Genomic DNA, 21,105 nt, shown 5'->3' with positions numbered 1-21,105 from the left:
GTGACAACGATGCCTTTTGTCCTAAAAAACAAGTAATTTATTTATTTAAGGTTTTTTAAAGGAAAAAAAAAAGGACACATGTTGTTTAAGATCAAATATAAAGCTATTGCTGAAGTTAACAAGGCCAAAGCAAGACTAATCATTATTTATTTAGGATAAAGCGTTAAATTTGATCATGAACTATGTGAAGCGGAAGAGAATTTTACTGGGAGTTAATAATTTGGGTCAAAGATGCTCTAGCCGTTACTAAACTAGGCTAAATTTACCCTCAAGATTTGTACTGTGCAATAATTTAGGTTAAACATACTCTAGCCGTTACTAAAATAGGCTAAATTTACCCTCAGTTTCAAATCTCGGAAGCTTGACAGCCGGTGATGCCACGTGTTTCTAGTAATAATACTTTAAACCAAAAGGCAATTTGTACCTTTAGCATAATTCAGGGCAAATTTGACCATTCTCCCTAATTTTAGTTTTTTTATATATTTTTTACGAATACCAAACACACCCTTAGAACAAAAACTTGTTTCAGATTATAGACTATTTATTCACATTTTAAATACGATATATTTTTATATTAAACTTATATTGGCAAGGAAAAAAAAAAAAAGAGAAGGTGAAGAGAAAGGTAGTAGTCAAAGTTGGCTAGTTTGACACGGAAGAAGAAATAAAACTAAACCGTCTTATTTGGAGTCAATCTGGCAGTCAGTTTCCTACACCGCAACACAACATACATCCACATATTCAACATACATACCTTTCTTTATCTCCCTATAAATTCTTCCAATTGCCTCCATTTTCTCTCTTCAAAACCATTCCATTAATATCATTTCATTTCATTTAACCTCTCAAAAAAACTTTACACTATTCTCCAATTTCTCCAAATGGGTGAGGTAATTATTCATTAATACCATCTTCCTCGAATTAATTTGTCCTGTTTCCAGTTTTTTTTCTTTCTTTCTTTTTTCTAGTTAAATACTCAATCTTTGATTTTTGTTTGATAATTTTTGGTTTTCAGAAAAAAGAAGAAACCAAAGTTTTAGGAGCAGAGAAGAAGAATGAAGGGGGAGAGAAGAATGCCATAATTTTAAAGCTCGATTTGCATTGTGAAGGCTGTGCCAAGAAAGTCAGACGTTTTATTCGCCACACCCATGGTAATTCATTTCAATATTTTTAATATTATCACTAATTACATAGAAACAATGACTAATGTTTTCGGTTTCTTGATTGGTTTTTGATTTTTAACGAATGTTTTACAGATTAATCAATTAAAATGAACTGGTGAACAATAATCATGGAAATTGTGTATATCTTTATTTTGACTAAGTCCAATTTCTGTTTATTATGATTCGGATAAAATTTGTTGACCTGGTTTCTTAATTTCGCCGGCACATGTACTTTACGGAACTTTCAAGGAACCATCATTGTTGTTAGTTCCGAATTTGTCGGTCGATTTTTCCAGAAAATCTTCACATTTTAAAATTTGATATTCGATATTTTTTTATAAAATAAATGTTTTGATTAATGAATTAAAATACACATGTCCTAAGACAGTGGTAATTTCAGATAGGTTCTGCAAGTTCAGCACAGTTCATGACTTTGTAAAAATTGGTATAAGCAAAATTAAGGACAGATACATAGACAAACCCTTAAACTTGGTCAATTTTTCATTTTGGCATTTAATTCATGCTTGTTCCATTTAGACCTTCCAACATCATCTCAACTGTATCTTTTAATTGGACCAAGTTTAAGTATCTAAATGGAACTAGCTTGAGTTGAAAGTCATACTTTCAACTCGGGAACTCGGGAAATTTTAATTTGATTAAGAAGTCATAAAGTTTAAATTTGACTTAATCACTAGTGCTAGTACTAGTATAAGGTAGAATATAGCTTTTGGTCTAACGGGTTTGTCTTAATCAAAATGAAGGTGTGGAAAACGTGAAATCGGACTGTGAAAGTGGAAAATTAACAGTAAAAGGTGACGTAGACCCAACATGGCTCAGGGAAAGGGTGGAGATCAAGACCAAGAAGACGGTGGAGCTAATCTCATCGCCGCCCAAAAAGGACGGCGGAGATAAAAAGTCTAGTGATAAAGCTGAGAAAAAAACAGAAGACAAAAAGGCCGACGAGAAGAAACCCAAAGAGGTAAAAATATACATATAACATACATATCTATACATATAATATACATATCGATAGATATAATATATACTCACACCTACAGATACCCATACACAACATACACAATCAAAGTGTATAGGTAGTGTATATTTTGACCTGTTTGGTAAACTAGAACTAGTTGGCCGAAAGGGTATATTTATGGAAGTTTCCCAAAATAAAAAGCCTATTTAATGTATATATTTTCAGTTTCATTTCTGAACTTTTTTCTGTGGTTGGTAATTTAATTACATAATTAATGTTCTAAAGATTAGCTTATATTGGACTAGATTAATTGAATTAGCATTAATTTGTTTCGTTTTTATTTTTTGTGGTTATTTAGGCTCAAGTTATAAGCACTGTGGTGGCATTGAGGATTCGGGTGCACTGTGACGGGTGTGCACATAAAATAAAACGAGTTATTAAAAAGATCAAAGGTAAGATACACTGAATCCCCCTGATCTTCTTATTATTGATTTATTTGTTGATCAAGTACTGTAGAATATTATAAATAAAATTAGGTGTACCATGCAATCATCTTCTCAATTCCCAAATAATTATTTTGAAATCTTAGATAATAATTCCTCTCTCGTGAGGTTATTGTTCACAATGGTTGGCTATATATGTCCTTATTATTTACTCTTTTATTTTGACAGGGGTACAGGAGGTGACTATAGAATCAGAAAAAGATTTGGTCATGGTAAAGGGCACAATGGATATAATGAAGCTAACTCCCTACTTGACCGATAAATTGAAGCAAAATGTTGAAGTTGTTTCATCAAAGAATGACAATGGAGGTGGTGAAAAGAAAGGCAAGGAAGGTGGCAATGACAAGAAGGAGAAAGAAAGTGGCGGAGACAAAAAAGAAAAAGGCGGTAGTGGTGGAGGAGAAGGAGGAAGTAAAAATGTAGATGCAAAAGAGGGAAAAACAGAGATGATCAACAAAATGGAATACTATGGTTATAATGCAAATACGCATTATGCAATGCCTATGCAACATCAAAGTCATATGAATCAAGATTATGGCGCGACAATGTATGATCACGGTTATGGTCATACGGGCTATGTAGTCGAGTATGGCCACCAACCACAGTATGTGCCGCCACCTCCTCCACCAACGTACTTCAATGCGCCTCAAATGTTCAGTGACGAAAATCCTAATGGTTGCTTTATCATGTGAAAATGACCCATTATTCATCTCTAAAAGCTACGAACTCCAAGGAGTCTTATCTATGAAGTAGAGCAACATCGACGACCTCATTTTCTGGCGAAGCTTCTAGCTTTAAATAATAGGAATTGCGATTCAGCAAAATTGTACATGAATCTAGTATAAAGGCTGAAAAATAGATATATATGAGGATAGAGTGTTGTCTTAGGAAATTTTATTAGCTTAGTGAACACGGCTAAACCACCATTGAGTGGTGGATTATTCAGTATTTATTCATTTATTTTAGTTTGTTTGTATGTCATTAATTAGTTGGTATCTTATGTATTCAATTTCTTGCAAGATTTATATAAAATTCTTCTATTCCTAATGATCCCACGAGTATATGTATGTAATCCTCAACGTTTGAATTTATGGTTGGTGAGACGGTATTTGATTTGACGACGCATGGATTCATCAGATAAAGTCTAGATGTATTTGATTTATGTCCAATTCAAAATTAATTAGGTAGATTGGAACATTTTTCACATTAGAATGTGATCATTTCTACAGTCACTTCTAATTTGCACAGCATTGGTAGTTGAATTAGCGTGCACCGTTTAATTTAGATAAAAATTAAATGGAGAAGATAAGGATGGCCCTCAAAAATGATACCGTTACTTTAGTATAAAAAATTCCAGAAATCATGACACACTTAATTGGCTTAAATTCTTGGGAGGTGATGTGACTAAAACCATGGGTCCTGAGTTATGATTTATCAGAATTAAAAGGATATTAAGCGGCGTGAAATTAAATCAGTCAAATCTAAAACAAGCATCGACTAAGAGACATTAGAATGATCAAGGGTATAAATTTGCACAGCATTTACCAAAAGCGTGCACCGTTTATATAGATAAAAATTAAATCCACGATATACCCTCAAAAATTTTTCACCGACACCAAGTATAAAAATTCCAAAAAAAAAAAAATTAATCATAACGACGATCCACGTTTTACCTCTAAAGCAAGTTTTTTTTTTTTTTTTTTTTTTATGACACTAAAAAAAAATTTAGTAAACTTTTTTTTTTTATAACAGAATTAGTGTGTTTTTTCATACTTTGACCAATGATTAATCGTGGTGTGAAATTCCGAAACGTCAATATTTTATATAGAACTCATTTTTTTATCAACACAATAACAGGCTCAATACATCAAGGATACGTAGATATTTAACATTTATATTGAAAAGGTGCCAAAAAGTTTTGTTTGAAAAAACTTAAAGCTTTTTTAATAGACCAGATGATTAGTCGTGTGTGAAGACTCCGAAACGTCAATATTTTATATATAGAACTCATATTTTTTCTCAAGGAGGAATGTAGGCTCAATACATCAAGGATACGTAGACGTTCGGATGACATTTTAGGGGTTGAAAAGGTCCAATAAGTTTTGTTTCAAAAAAACTTAGTGTTTTGTGTTATTTTAGTCAACTTTATATGTTGAGAAAATTAATCAGCTTTATTTTCAAAAATTGAAATGGAAGTGAAATTGACATTCATACGTAGTACATTACCTTGGGATTTTTACGTTGAAATCTATTCCGATCATCATTTTATAAGTAAATAAAACAAAATTTCACGCCAATTTGAAAATCGAAATTGAATGGGATAAAAGGAGTTTTTTTAATTACTTGATTAAATGCCTTGCGAATATTTTTCCGCATAGATACGCAAGTTCAAAAAAAAAAAACGTAAAAACGGACGTCCGAAAAAAATCAAACCATCTAAAGTATGACCACTTTACAGAGCATTTCTCCCTATATTTTTTTAATTATATTTATATTCAAAATAATGTTTTATCGTGATTAAAAAATATACGCTTAAATCAAAACCTTAAAAAACAAAACACTTAAACAACAAAACTTATTTACACCGCTTTTCAACCCCTAAAATTCACTATCCGAACGTCTACAACGATAGAGATCATTATCTCCAAAAAAGATCGATTTCTATATAAAATAATATTTATTCATTCACACACGATTAATCATTGGTCAAAGTATGAAAAAACACACTAAGTGTTACAAAAAAAAAAAAAAGTTTACTAAATTTTTTTTTAGTGCTCGCAAAAAAAAAAAAAAAAAAAAGAGTAAAACGTTTTTACAAAAATATATTTGTAAAACGTGGACCGATCCACGTTTTACAATTTATATTGTATAACGTGGATCACCCCACGTTATACAATTAAATTTTTTTTTTTTTAATTTTTCGTTGACTTGGTGTCATGAAAAAAAAATGATATAATGGATCAAATACTTAAATAAATATAAATTTTTAAAAATTTTGAAATACCGATTTTTATACCTTTTGTGCCTCGGACTCCATCGACTAACAACCAACAGAAAACCAAAATAATATTTAACATTTATATAAAACACCCTTTAAAATTTTAGCACCATAATAGATTAATAGAAGATGAATGTAGTTCAATGTTGATTATAGATATATATATATATAGATATATTGAATGACTCGTAAGTTTGACCTTCCAATGCTTCTGACTCAGCTCTGACTATGATTTTGGCCATGTTTTTTGGCTTACAATGGGACAAAAATTTGAAATAGATATAATATTTAAGTTTTACCTACCTATTATAAATAAATATTTTATACGTATAATTTGGCTGGTTGCAACAAATTCCGAATTATGCCATTCTGGTTATCAATCATTTTGAAAATAGAACTTACTAGCTGTTGGTTTTTATATTACTTGATTGATTATGTGGAATATTTTTTTTACACTATCAGTAAAAACATGTCTTAAGAAAAATCAAAGACTTCAATATGAGAATTCTAGAGCATAAATTTCCTAAATTCTCTTAAAGGCAAGACAATAGTATATTTACATATATAGTGTACTTAAAATGCAATTTGTTAGACAACCATCAAATTGCCCGTACATACTCTAAAATTCACTGTCCCCTCCAACGATAGAGATCCCATATCTCCCGGGTGAAAGATCGATTTCCATTTTAATAATATTTATTCATTCATAAACGTAAATTAATATGCATGCATGATCAATATAACATGTGACTCAGTTTGCCATGACATACTGTATGATATCATGGGGGATAAATATATGGAATTTGGACATGTGGGTATGAACCGGGTTTGGGATTTGAAGAAATTTGCTGAAATTACAATATTGAATGTCGAGTCGAGGGAAAAAGCCACCAAACATGATGGTTGTTAGTAATTAAGTAAATAATAAAAAGCCACCAAACATGACTCATTTAAGCAGTGGCCCATTCCACGTCATCCTGACATGCTGCCTTGTTGGAGTTTGAATTTGCACGCTCGTGGGTTTTCAGATCTTTGACAAAAGGAAAATAAATAAATACTTATATAATTGAATAAGAGGGTGTTTGAATTCACTTATTTTAAGTGCATAGTGGCTTTTAAGTACTTTTAAACTTTTTATGATGTTTAAAAAAGATAAAAATGTGCATGTACGTAGAGCCTGTTTGGATTGACTTATTTTAGATGTTTTTAAGCCAAAATAGCTTTTAAGCACTTTCATAGTATTTCGATAAAATAAAAATATGAAGTTTAACCACTTGTTTTTAATCAAAAATGACAAAAATAAGTCAAAAGCCATTAGCTAGAATTTCTAACTTATAACTTTTGACTTATAAGTCCATTCAAACCGTCTCACTTTTAAGCTAAAAAAGTACAAAAATAATTCAAAAGACAAAAATTGAGTATTCCCAACTTATAGCTTTTAACTTTTAAGTTATAAGCTATTTTTAAAAAATCAATCCATAACGCACTCAAAGAAGGCGTATAAATTGCTTCATTTCGGCAGAAATAATGAGAATTTTACATGAGGAATATCTAGAAGTCAAAAGTCCAATCTTTTATTAAAAAATCAAAACTATGGAAAAATTAACCGCTAACCTGTAGTATCTACTAGTCAAAGTAAAGATCGTTGGCTGATCCGCAGCCTCCATCCATATCCTAAAAGTTACAGTACTTTTGTTAAAAATACAAATCTATAATAATCAGAGTCAATATGATACTAGATGGTGGGAGGTAAAACGAAGAAAGAAAAATTGATGCCATTATAATGTCTGAAACTTTTGAAGGATTCATTTCACTGCTGTACGTAACACTTCGAACAATTAGGTAGTTGTGTCAGTACGGAAACACGGGTTTTTTTCCCACTGGCATTAGTGAGAATTATGTGCTATAAAAATGATTTTCCCACCTCATTCCTATCAAATCAGTTCACTGAAAAAACGCATGGTAAAAAACAGGTTTCCATTAAAAAGCTGAAAAACTTTCTAACTTTTCTGTGTGAAAACACTACTATTTAGGTATTTCCCACCTACATTCAATAGAAAATAGTCACTGAACATTTTGCAATGGAAAATCACTGGGAAAATAGAGATTTTTTAGTAGCGTATGGAGAGCTTTTTGATAATTAATTTATGTGTTTAATTTCTTAAATAAAATTTTGTTTACCATTAGGCCGGGGGTGGCGGTGGGGTGTGTACTTTTGTCATATTAGATATTTTGAATCCATATATTACTAATAATCGCATATTTAGTTACGTGGAAACATGAAACAATACAGTAGCTAAATTCTCGCAGAAGTTATGTAGGTATTATTCAAGAAGAAATGAAACAGTAACCAAACATGATTATTATGATAATATAAGGGATTTTATAATTAACCCAACCAAACGACTCTTTGGTGTAATGCACATAGGTTGTATTTGTGGCCGGAAAGATTCTTCTTGTAAAAATATTGAAGGGTTATTAGGAATTGGGTTTGGGTTACTTCCCACACTAAATCATAGAAATTGGTCGATGAAACGTATGCAGTTGGCCCAAAAAAAGCCCCAAATATTAATCAAAGCAATTTTTTTCATTTTTTTGTGCGGATTGTCGTTCAAAGGCAATGGTCTTAATTTTTGTCCCTCAAATTGCTGGTCTTTAATTTTTTCCCTTCGCCTAATACCATGAGGTTTGCCTTATAAGACAAAGTCTGCCGTCTCCGACATAGATTCAATGTAACTTTGCCCGTATGGACCTATGCCTTGTGAAATTATTATTATTTTTCGACTCTGCTGGGTTTCGAACCCAGAATCTCGGGGTATTTTCGATCACTTTTTTAAGCGACGGAGCAAAAATTAAAGACTAGAGAATTGAGGGACAAAAATTAAAGACCAGCCCGTATGAAGGGCAATCGTGCAAATTGCCCCAATAAGGATATAATATGATTTAGGCCACTGAATATTTTCACATGCTTTCTTAATGCTGAACAACAATTTAATTATCAATCAATTGATATGCTATGATTTCTTTCAAGTAAATACAAGCTAAGCAACAATAGAACATCTAAAACATTCACGCCGCAAGCTTTCACTTTGACGTCTATTACATTAACATTTTCCTTTAGCTTTGTACAATATTTCTATGGCTTAAATTTTACTACTGAACTTAAACTATTTTCGTTATACATAGTTTAACTTTATGGGTGACAAATTACACTTTATGATCCATAAAAGAGCGTCAATGCATTCTTCCACTACTTAAACCACTTTCAAAGCAGTGGCGTCGCCACATGCAGTGAAGGGTGATCAGTCGAACACCCATCATTGAAAAACCATACGAAGTATACAAGTCAAAAATTACTTCTCATACGTATCTATTAAATCTTGAAAACCATTAATGAAATTTCTGCATTCATCAGTGTTTTAAAGTGGGTGGTGTAAAGTACACTACCGGCACTTCTCAGGGCAAATTTTGAGTTTGAAAAAACAAAAAACTAAAATAGTGAAACAAATATGAGTAGAACGAGTTTAATGTATAAATTAGCGAGTACAATTATGTGTATCCCCGAATTCTTGGGTAAGAACAATAATTAATGTAGGGAATTTTTTCAATCTTTGTTATTAGGTGTGTCTTTGTAGCACTTAAAACACCCCATTTATATAAGGTGCAATTCGACGCCGAAGGTTACAAGATACATTTTCCGAATGGGATGAGAGCCGCTAAACTACTACACTAATTTGGTTCAAATTTGACCACTCATATAGAAAGAGCACCATAACCTTTACTTCTTTGCTACCAATAATTTTTCCTCCAAAACACACTATTAAATACCCTAACTTATGCTTATTCAAGTCAAGATATTTTGTAGATTTCAACTTGAAAATTTCAATGAGAAATAAATAGAAAAATTTCAAATAACATAATGTATAGAATGTTCTTCTTGCTTGATCCTTTTCGCCAACTTTAATCAAAGAAAAATTATCATTATTAAAATAATTAGCTCATTTTATAAATATTATTGTCTCCTAGCACTTAAAATAATTGGAGGTAATATGAAAACATGAAAAGGTCCAAAATTTTATATAATTGTATAAAAGATATCAGCTTTATAAACATTCTAGGATCTTTTACTAGATTTTTCTTTCGCATACATAATGGAAGAAAAAAAAAAGCATACTTTAAAATGTTAAATCCCAATATTTGTTTGCAATTTATCTTATTTCCTTTATTAATTATGACGGTAATAATTATCTTGTAAGACTAACTAATATTAGCAAAATTATATTAGAAAAATGATGAAAAAATGATTAATTATATTATTAAGTTTCGTCGTTAAAAATTACTTCTAGCCTTCCCACCAGAGAAAAAAATTATTATTACACCAATATTTTCTTGGCGAAAAGCGGAACTAGAGTTTTAACTATAAATTTGGGCATAAGTTAATATATAGTTCTGGCCAATATGACATCTCTCCAATTGAAGTTTTGCTTAAAAACTTTATTCGAGAATTTGAATAAAGAAAGATATATTGCCGCAACGCAACAATTCTTTCATTATCAAATATGTATAAATAATTTATCAAAACAAAAATTAATTTAATATATTTACAAAAATACTTGAATATATCTTGAAAAATGAATTTAAATATGTAATTCAACTAGTTAAGCATCAGATGACCGAATTAGAACATTATGATTTTTTTTTCGCACTTCAAATGTTAGTAAGTCTATCACTCACCAAAGATTAAAGTTTTGCAACAAGATTAACAACTCAAAATTTTAAGAAGAAATAGAGGAGAAACCATAACAAAATCATCGTTTTGTTTAAATTTTTTAATTTATTTCAAATTAAGTATTCGATCTAGATAATACATCAATTAAGTAGAGTTACATTTTTTAATCTGAATACAATAGATTGAAAACCAAAAAAAATAAAAATAAAATAGTAAAGGTAAGTTTCTTGTCATTATGTTATTGCTATATATGCAAAGTTATTTATCTTAACAAGTATAAATCAAAGATCAGAAAATATTCTAGAAAATAAGATAAATATAATTAAAAAGATATTAAATCAAGAAAAATAAACTAAGCGTTGTTAACACAAAGACGGACTCACGTATAACGGTGAGGGTTTACCGGTGCCTTAAATTTTGAAAAAAGTGTCTTTCCACTAGCGAGATCCAAATTTAACTTCGTAAGGCTAATATAATTTTGCTTTTTACATATCAGCCTTTCTACCCTCTCACTCCTTCAAACATTTATTTTTATTTTTATTTTGTTTACATTTTTATTCATTTACATTATTTTTTATTTTTTCCCATAATGTTATTTTTCCTCTTGTTCTTCTATTCTTTTATACTACAAGTTATCTTTCACCCTTAATTTAAAATAAGAGATGAAAATTTTAATTGAACTTGTCAATAGTTCTAGTGAGTTTAATTATTTAATGTGCATTTATTTTCTTCTGATTTGATTATGTAAAAATGTGATAGCTTTCAAAAATGCCTTTGAGTACTTTTTAGTAATCTTAATATTTTTTAAATATAATATTAACAGAAAGAGAGTAATACCATAAAATATGAAAAATAATAAAGCAATCAATTAAATCTAACAAAAAATATCAAAATAAAGCTATAGAGTTTTCATCAACTTGTCTAATTAATATGCACAATTTTAAAAATAGAAAGAATTTATTTACCATTTATCTTTAAATTTTATTCATTAGAAAAAAAATGGGAGAGAATTTTCTAATAAATTCAACAAATTTTGATTTCTTGATTACTTGCATATTTATAAACAAAAATTTATTATAATAATTGAATCAATCGGTAATCGTCTGAATATAGATATTATTATCAATTTTAGACTACTGACCCATTTACTATAAATGTAATAGTCCACCCGTGACTGTAAAATTCTGAATTCTCCTATGCGATGGCGGTGAAAGAACAATAAAGTTACATCTAAAAAAATTAAACTCATTGCTTAAACTCTTGAAATTTCTCATTTTAAAAATTTTTAGAGGAAAAATGACTAACATATGTCATTATTTTAAAGTTATAACTTTAAGAATTAATTTTAAGTTGCAAGTAACTAAGTAATCCATGTATGAAGAATTTCTAAAAGTCTTTTTTAATAAATAATAGAATTTATTATTTTTCTAGTAATTAAGCAAGAAAAGTATGTGTGCATCTTTTGAGATTCTCAATGTATTGGGAAAAAATTCCCAAATTGTATTGATGAGAGTGAATTTCATACAAATTTTGAATTAATAAACTTTGGGAGGAAAGGGTAGAAATGACATAGACTAAGCATAAACTATTAAATTTAACTTAGATACCTATGTGAATTTATTGAACTATCCTCGTTTGGGCCATCGTGGCCAAAATCAGTGAGGCACAAAGAACTTTCCGAATGGGATTTAATTACACGTTCATGTATAATGTTAAATGGAACATCCACGTAGTATGAAACTTTGAATACATTGTATCATAACATTTTAAAAGATTTTTTTCTTAAAAAAAATCTCTCTTCAATAGACTTCTTTGTCGTTGTTCCAAGCAAATACGTTTCAGAATTTGAGATTGACTTTTTTAACAAATCTTTTTTGGCGGTTTCTTCTCCGGAGGGAAAGAAGCAGAATGGTAGTTAATCTTGTTTTTTTTTTTTTTTTTGGTGGGGGAGGGAGGGGAGGAGGAGGGGGGGGGGGGGCTGCTGGGATAGCCTATTGTGGGGAGAAAAAATAATCTCTTCGTGCATGGATTCTTTCTGATAATCACGTTGTCCATACCTCAAAATAAAGACAAACATCTCTTTTACATCTGTCATAGAAGCAAATAATAGAGAAAATGACAAATGTATATGTAATTAAGCAATGAGCTAATAGTGCAACCTTCGTTTCACTTTATTTCCTTTTTCACATGTTCTTCTTTGATGTCTTTCTTGATTTTAATTTTATTTGGGTTTCAGGTTAATTGGCTGGGAAAAAAAAAAGGCTAGCGAGTCAAAACATTGTATATATGATTTTTTTTTTAAAGTACTCTAATAAATAAGAAAACAGGATTCATGTGTTAACTCAGTGGTATAAGTGTTTTAAAAGGTAAAATTAGGACTCTCCACGAGGCGCGTCATTCATAAAACGCTTTTGGGTATACATAGGTTTAGACTCTTGTGTCGGGAGACTTATGCCTCAGGCGTCGGAGCATACATTTTAAACGCGCCCAACGCCTAACTGTGAGACTCGTTGGTTGATGATCATATAGCACCTTTACCATTCTGTATAAATTGACTATTCTATTTGTACTCTGCAATTATTCTAATTAATTTGTAAGCTCCAATTTTTTTTAACTATGTTGCTTGACTCTTCGAAAGCCCTCGTCATTGATCACACATCAGGACTTGAGAATCTTACAGTTTATAAAAAATGTCCTCGTAATACATATTATTAATTAGAATGTCACGAGACACTCTTAATTCGTTGGAACATTTCATCCGAAAAATTTTCATGTCAACTTTTGCTAGTTCTTCATTAACCAATCGTTCATATTTTTCTCTTCAATTTTTTTTTCTTCCTAATATTATTCGATCGTTTCATGTTCACGAGATATCAACTGTTAATTTAATAGTTACGTGTTAGCGCGTATCAAATTACAAATAACTATATTCATAGATTACATTTTTATGTGATCAATTACACTGTGGTGAGTTGTTTTTCAGTTATTAATACTAAAAGTCATTTTCTAAGTAATTTGATAATTGATTCTCTTTCAAACGGAACCCTCAATAAAGAAAAAACATTTTTTAAATACCAATGCCCTATTCACTCCGGCCTTTTCTCATCCTTATCTTAGGGGACTAAAGTGAGCAGACTAAGCCGTATCTTCTGCTTTCTTCACATTTGGGTCCTTTTAAATTACAATATTACAAAATGTTATTATGTATACTTCTGAGAAGATACAAATGACATTTTCTTTTTAGATAACATTATTTTCTCTTTGATATTTGAGTCGTTAGGATGTTGTAGGTAATACGTATATGATCATGATATGTAACACCTTGTTGTATTATTCATAGTGATGCTGGGATACTATATATTGTGGTAAATTTTTCAACATTTAATTTTATTTCTTATAATATACAATATTGTTGTATTTATCTTTTCTTTTCTTTCTAATTTATACAAACTTATAAACTAAAAAAAAATTAAAATTTGTGGGGCTTATGCTCCATATCTCGGGTTATACTCGTTTTGTCGTCTTAAATAAAACGTCTCGCCTTTTAAAATGCTTGTGACATGTAATTTCCATGGTCGATTTGTATGGTCCCATCCCACAGCATATCTTGATGTCATATTGGAACTCTTATAACATGTATTTAAACGGAAAAGGTTCAAATATGTCTCTGGACTATACGATATTACACGGTTATGCCCGTCGTTTAAAGGTCAGCGCGGACGTACCCTTACCACTATAAAAGTCAACCATTCGTGCCCTTGATTTGATGAAAAATATATTGCAGGGCATATTTGTTCAGTCTCGCATAGTATAGGGGCATATTTCATCCATTGTAGTTCCTGAGTATTATGACACAAAAGTAACAACAAATATATAGCACAAAATATCATTGCATTCCAAAGCATAAAAACATTTGTAACTACAATCACTTTTTCAGTTCAAAAGATTTTTTTTTTAAAAAGTATTCTCAAGTATTCATTGCGTCGATAAGTTAACAAATTTTTTTTAAAAATAAAAAAATTATTTTCCCCCTATCTCAGTGGGTGGAGCTTTTTCATTAATAATGCGAAATTACAAAGAGGGTAATCTAATAATCTCTGTTGAAGATCATGATAAAGATGATCAAGATCATGATAACGATAAAGGTTAGGATTCGTATTGATGATATACTACTTGTATTGGGAGTGTACTAAGTAGAGATGTAGTTTAATAGAGTTAAAACTCTTAGGAATATCTTTTGTATATTTCATGTATATCGGTTGTATAACTCTCCTCTAAATAGGAGCATTTGTACTCGACTATGATCAGCAATAAAACTGTTCTTCTCTCCCATAAACTAGCCTAAGATTTCTACATGGTATTAGAGCATTGAGCTTTTCTAAAACCTTGAAAGCTCAAAACAACACACAAATTGTTCTTCTTTCCATCAAAAATGGCTCCTACAACATCTGCTGCCAACACTCTCTCAACCTCATCCCTTCACCATCTCATTGCCTCTTGTTCCATCAAACTTAAGCCAACAAACTACTTAATTTGGAGGACACAGATGCTCCAATTGATTCAGGTGATGAGATTAACTTATCTCATCAAAGAAGTTGCACTTGAATCAACATCTGAAAATCGAAACTCGTGAGACTAGTTCTCGAGGAGGCTGATGTAACAAAGTCTCGGAAAAGATGTTGTGGATAGTAGCAGTGATGATGATTGGGAAGAAAAGGATGTACTGCTCAGGAGTTGGATCTCAGGTACCTTGACAAAAGAAAGTATGTACCTTATAGTAGGTTGTTCTACTGCAAAGGAAATATGGGAGTGTTTGGAGGAAGATTACCTTCAAGCACCCAAGGACAAGGAATTCCAACTGACCACAATTGCAAAATGCTAAGTTGGGAAACAAAAAGGTTGATGAATACATCAAAGGCATCTGTGATGGTTTTGCAGCCATACACAAGCCTGTTGATGAAGATAGCGAAGTAATAAACTTTGCTAGAGGCTTAGGTCTCAAGTACAAGACATTCAGGACAGTAATGCTAGGTAAGGCACCTTATCCTACTCTAAATTAGTTTGTTAATGCACTTGGGGGCTTTGACATGAGAGAGGATGAAGAAGAGGTGCCTCAGAACCACAACCTGGCATTTGCTGCTCAAAGGGGCAGAGGAAGAGGAAATTACTCACAAAAGAGTGGAAATGGAAACTTCCACTCAAGAGGAAGAGGTTTTAGGCTTGCTGGACAAGCAACAAATAGTCCGCCTAATCAAAACCAAGGAGGAAATCAGAATAAGAGAAAAGATGTGTTTGAAGCATGTCAAATTTGTGGTAGGAATAATCATACTGCTCTAAAGTGTTTTTACAGGTGGGATTGTTCATACCAGGCTGCAGATGAATTACCACAAGCCTTGGCTGCTGTGAACCTTCACTCAACTGTTGAGGATGACCCTATGTATATGGATTCTGGTGCTACTAGTCATATGGTGAATTCATCAGGTAATTTACTTGATCTCAAAACTTACAATGGACCTGATAAATTTGTTATTGGAAATGGTTTTGAATTGAATATCACTCATGTTGGAAATACAACTAAGTCAGGATTGAAATTGAAGGAAGTTCTTGTGGTACCAAAGATTACTAAGAATCTACTTTCAGTAAGTAAGATTGCTAAGGATAATTGTTGTACCCTTGAATTTGATGAATCTAATTTTATTGTAAAGGATAAGAAGACAAGGAACCTACTAGCCAAGGGATCTAAGGCAGGTGGACTCTATGCTTTGGAAGATAACAACCTATTTTCCTTGACTTCTTCACAAGACTGGAAGAACTCAGACAATATTTGGGATGTTAGATTAGGACATCCTAGTTTGAAGTCTTTAAAGATTTTGAGTAGCAATAGTTGAATTGATGTTAGTAGTTGGAATAAGATGCCTACTGTTTGTTCTAGTTGTCATTTGGTAAAAGGTTGTAAACTGCCATTTAGTTTGAGATACTATGTAGTTTTTGTTGATCATAGCACAAGATACACATGGATTTATCCTTTGAAAAAGAAATCAGAATTCTTTGAAGTATTTCTCAAGTTTCAGAAAATGGTAGAAAGGCAGTTTTCTAAAGTGATAAAAATATTCCAATGTGATGGAGGTAGTGATTTATAAAAATAGAATTCATCAAGCACTTGGAAGATTGTGGCATTGTTAGGCATATATCTTGTCCAAATACACCAGAACAAAATGGAATCTTAGAAAGAAAACACAGACATATAGTTGAGACTGGCCTGACTTTGTTGTTTCATGCAAAACTCCCCTTGTTCTTATGGGTGGAAGCTTTCTTGACTGTTGAGTTCCTCATAAATAGGTTGCCTTCCTCTGTGTTAAAAATAGGGACTTCTTTTGGGCAGTTATATAGTGCTCAGCCTGACTACAATAGCTTAAAGGTGTTTGGTTGTAGGTGTTTTCCATATCTAAAAAGCAGTAGTAGCACCAAGTTTTCTCCAAAAACTTACCCCTGTGTGTTTATAGGATATAGCAGTTTTCACAAAGGCTACAAATGCTATCATCCTCCCACAAGAAGAGTTTATATTTCCAGACATGTGATCTTTGATGAGTACACATTGCCTTATATGGACTCAGATCAGTCCAAGTCAGATGTTGACACTTCAACTCACTTAGCTATTTTTGTTGAGTTTTTTTCTCAACTGCAGGATTAAAATACAGGTGTTGCTACTTCAAGGGAAGTGTTGAAGTCAAGTACTGACACAAATGATGAAGTTGCTAATAAAATAAAAGCTGTCAGGCTCTCAAGAGATGAAGTTGATGCACCAAGTGGAGTAGCATGTGGAGAACATTGTGTTGCACCAGCACCAATTGAACAAGTTGTTGATGCTACCAACTCAATCACTCAAACATCTGTACAAATATCCAGTTCTGACTCAGAATCAAACACTGATGAAGATCATTCAAGTGCAGAGTTGGAGGAAGTAGGGAATTCAGCTGAGACAAAAAATATCAGCAATGCAGAAGTACAACAAAATGTGTTCTCAGTATCAAACTCTCAAGGCACAAACCTGGAAGTTGACTTCTCAAAATGGTTTAACATTGAGGGAAATGATCAAGAGGAACTAACCATTGGAGATGAGCCTAGCCAAGCTGAAGTGAGTGGAGAAGTAGTACAAGAGCAACCAGGACATCATATGGTGACAAGACAAAATTAAAAAACAGTACCTATTACTTATATGTCTCTCATTGCAGATAAAAAAGAGGCATATAGAGAACCAAGGACTGTAAATGAAGCATTCAGGATCCCACACTGGCTTGTAGCAATGCAGGAAGAGGTTGATGCCTTGCATACTAACAAGACTTGGATCTTAGCACCTAAAACTACAGGTATGAACATAGTAGGGTCAAAATGGGTGTTCAAAACAAAGCTAAAGGTAGATGGAACCATAGATAGAAACAAAGCAAGGTTGGTTGCAAGGGATTCTCATAACTTGAGGGAATTGATTTTGAAGAAACTTTCAGTCCAGTGGTGAAGGCTACAACTATCAACGTTGTACTAGCAGTAGCTGTAAGCTTAAGATGGGAGATTAGACAACTTGATGTTAAGAATGCTTTTCTACATGTATATTTACAAGAAAAGGTTCACATGAGCCAACAACCAGGTTTTGCTGATCCTAGATATCCATATCATATGTGCTTGTTGAAGAAAGCCTTGTATGGTCTTAAACAAGCACCTAGAGCATGGTTTGATAGGTTCAGTATGTACTTGCTTTATATTAGTTTTAATTGCAGTAAAGCAGATTCTTCCTTATTTACACTTCATAGTAAGCAGGGCACAATTATTCTCTTACTATATGTAGATGATATAATTATCACTGGAAGTAATCCTCAGTTTGTTTCAGAGATTGTTACAAGTCTAGGGAAGGAATTTGCAATGAACGATCTTGGACCTCTACACTTTTTCTTAGGTGTTGAAGTCAAATACTTCTCAGGAGGAATACATATACGTCAAAGCAAGTATACAGCTGAGCTTCTTAGCAAGACTGACATAACATGTGCAAAGGCAATAAGTACACCTTTGGCATAAAAGCATGGGCTACAAGAAGCTACAGGAGAACTTGTTGATGCTTCCTTCTACAGAAGTATTGTGGGCAGTCTTCAATAGCTAACACTTACTAGACCTGACATAACTCATGCAGTGAACCTGGCAAGTCAGTTTATGCAAAATCCAAACAGTGGACACTTTCAAGGAGTCAAGAGAATACTCAGATATATCAAAGGTATAGTATATCATGGTCTTAGAATTATCTCACAATCACCTCTCAGGCTATATGCTTACTCAGATGCTGATTGCGGAGGATGCACTGCAACAAGAAGATCAACTACTGGCTACAGTATACATCTTGGTGCAAACTGCATATTTTGGGCTTCAAAGAAGCAAACTACAGTAGCAAGATCAAGTGCTGAAGCTGAGTATAGAGCACTTGCCTTAACTGCAGCTGAAATGACATGGATTACTTATATTCTCTATGATATAGGAGTGTATCTGAAGACAATACCTCAGTTGTTTTGTGATAATTTGAGTGCATTGTATATGACAGTGAATCCTTTTATGCATGCCAGGACAAAACATGTTGAAATGGACTACTATTTTGTTAGAAAAAAGGTGGCTAGGGGACAGTTAGCTACACAATTTGTGAGATCACAAGATCAGCTAGCAGACATACACACAAAGGCCCCGCCAAAGAAGGTGTTTTTTGCTTTCAAAAGCAAACTAGGATTGAGTGTTCCACCAATCACTAGCTTGAAGGGAAGTGTTGAAGATCATGATAAGAATCATAATAAGGATAAAGGTTAGGATTAGTATTGATGATATACTACTTTTATTAGGAGTGTACTAAGTAGAGATGTAGTTTAATAGAGTTACAACTCTTAGGAATATCTTTTGTATATTTCATGTATATCGGCTGTATAACTCTCTTATAAATAGGAGCACTTGTACTCGACTATGATCATCAATAAAACCGTTCTTCTCTCCCATAAACTAGCCTAAGATTTCTACATCACCTACGTAATGGAACAGACTCCATCCAAATGATAGTAGGATTATTGATAAGTGTTTTCCGATGAAAACGGATTATATCAAAAAACCAGTTAGAGATTTGTTTTAATAGGGTTTGAAGACAAGTGAATCGTATCCAATCCTGAAAACTCTATTATGAGCCCAGTTGGGAGTAGTAGTGAACTGCACGGGTGTGGCACAATATAAGATAACAAACAAGGGAATGATTCAAGAATAACAGATTAATAATGGATGTTCTTGTCTATATTGCTTTAAAGATAAAAGAGAGAAAGCGTTTACAAAATGTGAGCAAGATCCCCTTCATCCTTCTATCCTAAGCTATCCTTATATAAGCAAAAGTTGGACTTTTCAACCACTAAAGTACGGGTTATGTGACCTCTCTGTGACCCCAACGTTCGTGTATGATTCGATGCTCTGATCGAGGTCGGTAGACGTGACAGGAATTGGTAGGAGTGGAGGCCAGCTGTATGGATCCCCCGGACCTCCTGAGCATCCGGTCGCACAAACTGACCTCAGGTGCGTTTTCTACCTAATACAATAAGCTCTCATAACATCTCATAAAACTATGTACTATGCGGAAAACAAATCCCCTGTATCACATCCTATATTACGGGACATCAAAAGTGCGAAGTCTATCCATGTTTCTATCTAAAGAGAACGAGTTGAGGTTTAGTTTTCTCCTAAAATAGGGAAGTTGTAATCTGTAAACGTTGAGTTTTCGGCCTTTCGCATTCTCTAGGCAGTTGTATGTATGATTGAACCAGCTAATGTTCGGCATTGCACACCCAAATTTGCGAGTCTGTCCGCAAATTATACGTATTAGCTTCAGTAAGTCGTAAAAGTCAGGTCTATTCTAATTGAGGCCGATGTATACAATTAAATGAGATGACATATTTTATCTAGTTAACTTAATTACCAGCTAATAAATGTTAGAGAATACACATAAAAAAAAATAATTAAAATTTGAAATGAAAATGTCTAATATGTACACTTTATCATATATTTAAATGACAAATCGGAACAAGCTGCAGTTCGAGTGTTTAAGTAAAATTTATTGAAAAATTTAAAAGCTTTAAATATATTAAGTCATAAGCAAGAGTGAGTGAAAGTGAAAGAGGGTGTCCCAACTAGGGGTGGGCGTTCGGTTCTTCGGTTCGGTTTTTTAAACTTCGGTTCGGTTTTTTCGGTTTCGGTTTTTTGAAAGTGGACACCGAACACCGCACTGAATTAATTCTGTTCAGTTCGATTTTTTGAAGTTCAGTTCGGTTCGGTTTCGGTTTTTCTAATTCGGTTTTTACGCTTGTAAAATGAACTTTCTTTTTAATTAAAAATGAGCTATTTTAATTAAACAGGCAGCACGATAAATGTGCTAGGAATGTACCAATCAACAGTTTTTTCAGCCAAAGCATAAAGGAAAGTGCTTGCAGTGCAGGATGTATATATCATAATAAGTTCACTTCAATCCAATGTTTATATCTTAGTTTGAAATGGGCTATCCTTGTAAACTTTGGACAAAGTACTAGATGAGGTAGACGTTCAATTCTTATTCTGAACAGTAGGCAGTAGCCTTAAAAAAGAAGCAAAACAAGGAATTCATTGTAAAACCAACACAGAACGCACCATTAAAAAAAATGAAAAAGGAGATAATATCATTTGAGGAAAAAGAAAGAGCT

The 21,105-nt window shown here is 32.5% G+C and overlaps 1 protein-coding gene across 1 annotated transcript; it reads left to right on the top strand.

The window, feature by feature from the left end:
- The first annotated feature begins 735 nt into the window (after nt 1-735).
- Nucleotides 736-3,692, top strand: LOC132049706 (heavy metal-associated isoprenylated plant protein 6-like). Its single transcript, XM_059440611.1, has 5 exons — nt 736-890; nt 1,016-1,151; nt 1,925-2,142; nt 2,498-2,591; nt 2,811-3,692. The coding sequence occupies exons 1-5, from the start codon at nt 882-884 to the stop codon at nt 3,332-3,334; spliced, it is 981 nt and encodes a 326-aa protein (XP_059296594.1). The 5' UTR covers nt 736-881; the 3' UTR covers nt 3,335-3,692.
- Nucleotides 3,693-21,105: the final 17,413 nt, after the last annotated feature.

This window comes from Lycium ferocissimum, chromosome 3 (assembly GCF_029784015.1).
Source record: "Lycium ferocissimum isolate CSIRO_LF1 chromosome 3, AGI_CSIRO_Lferr_CH_V1, whole genome shotgun sequence".
Lineage (NCBI taxonomy): Eukaryota > Viridiplantae > Streptophyta > Magnoliopsida > Solanales > Solanaceae > Lycium > Lycium ferocissimum.
The sequence above is the reverse complement of the archived record's forward strand: the minus strand, read 5'-3'. Positions and strand labels throughout refer to the sequence as shown.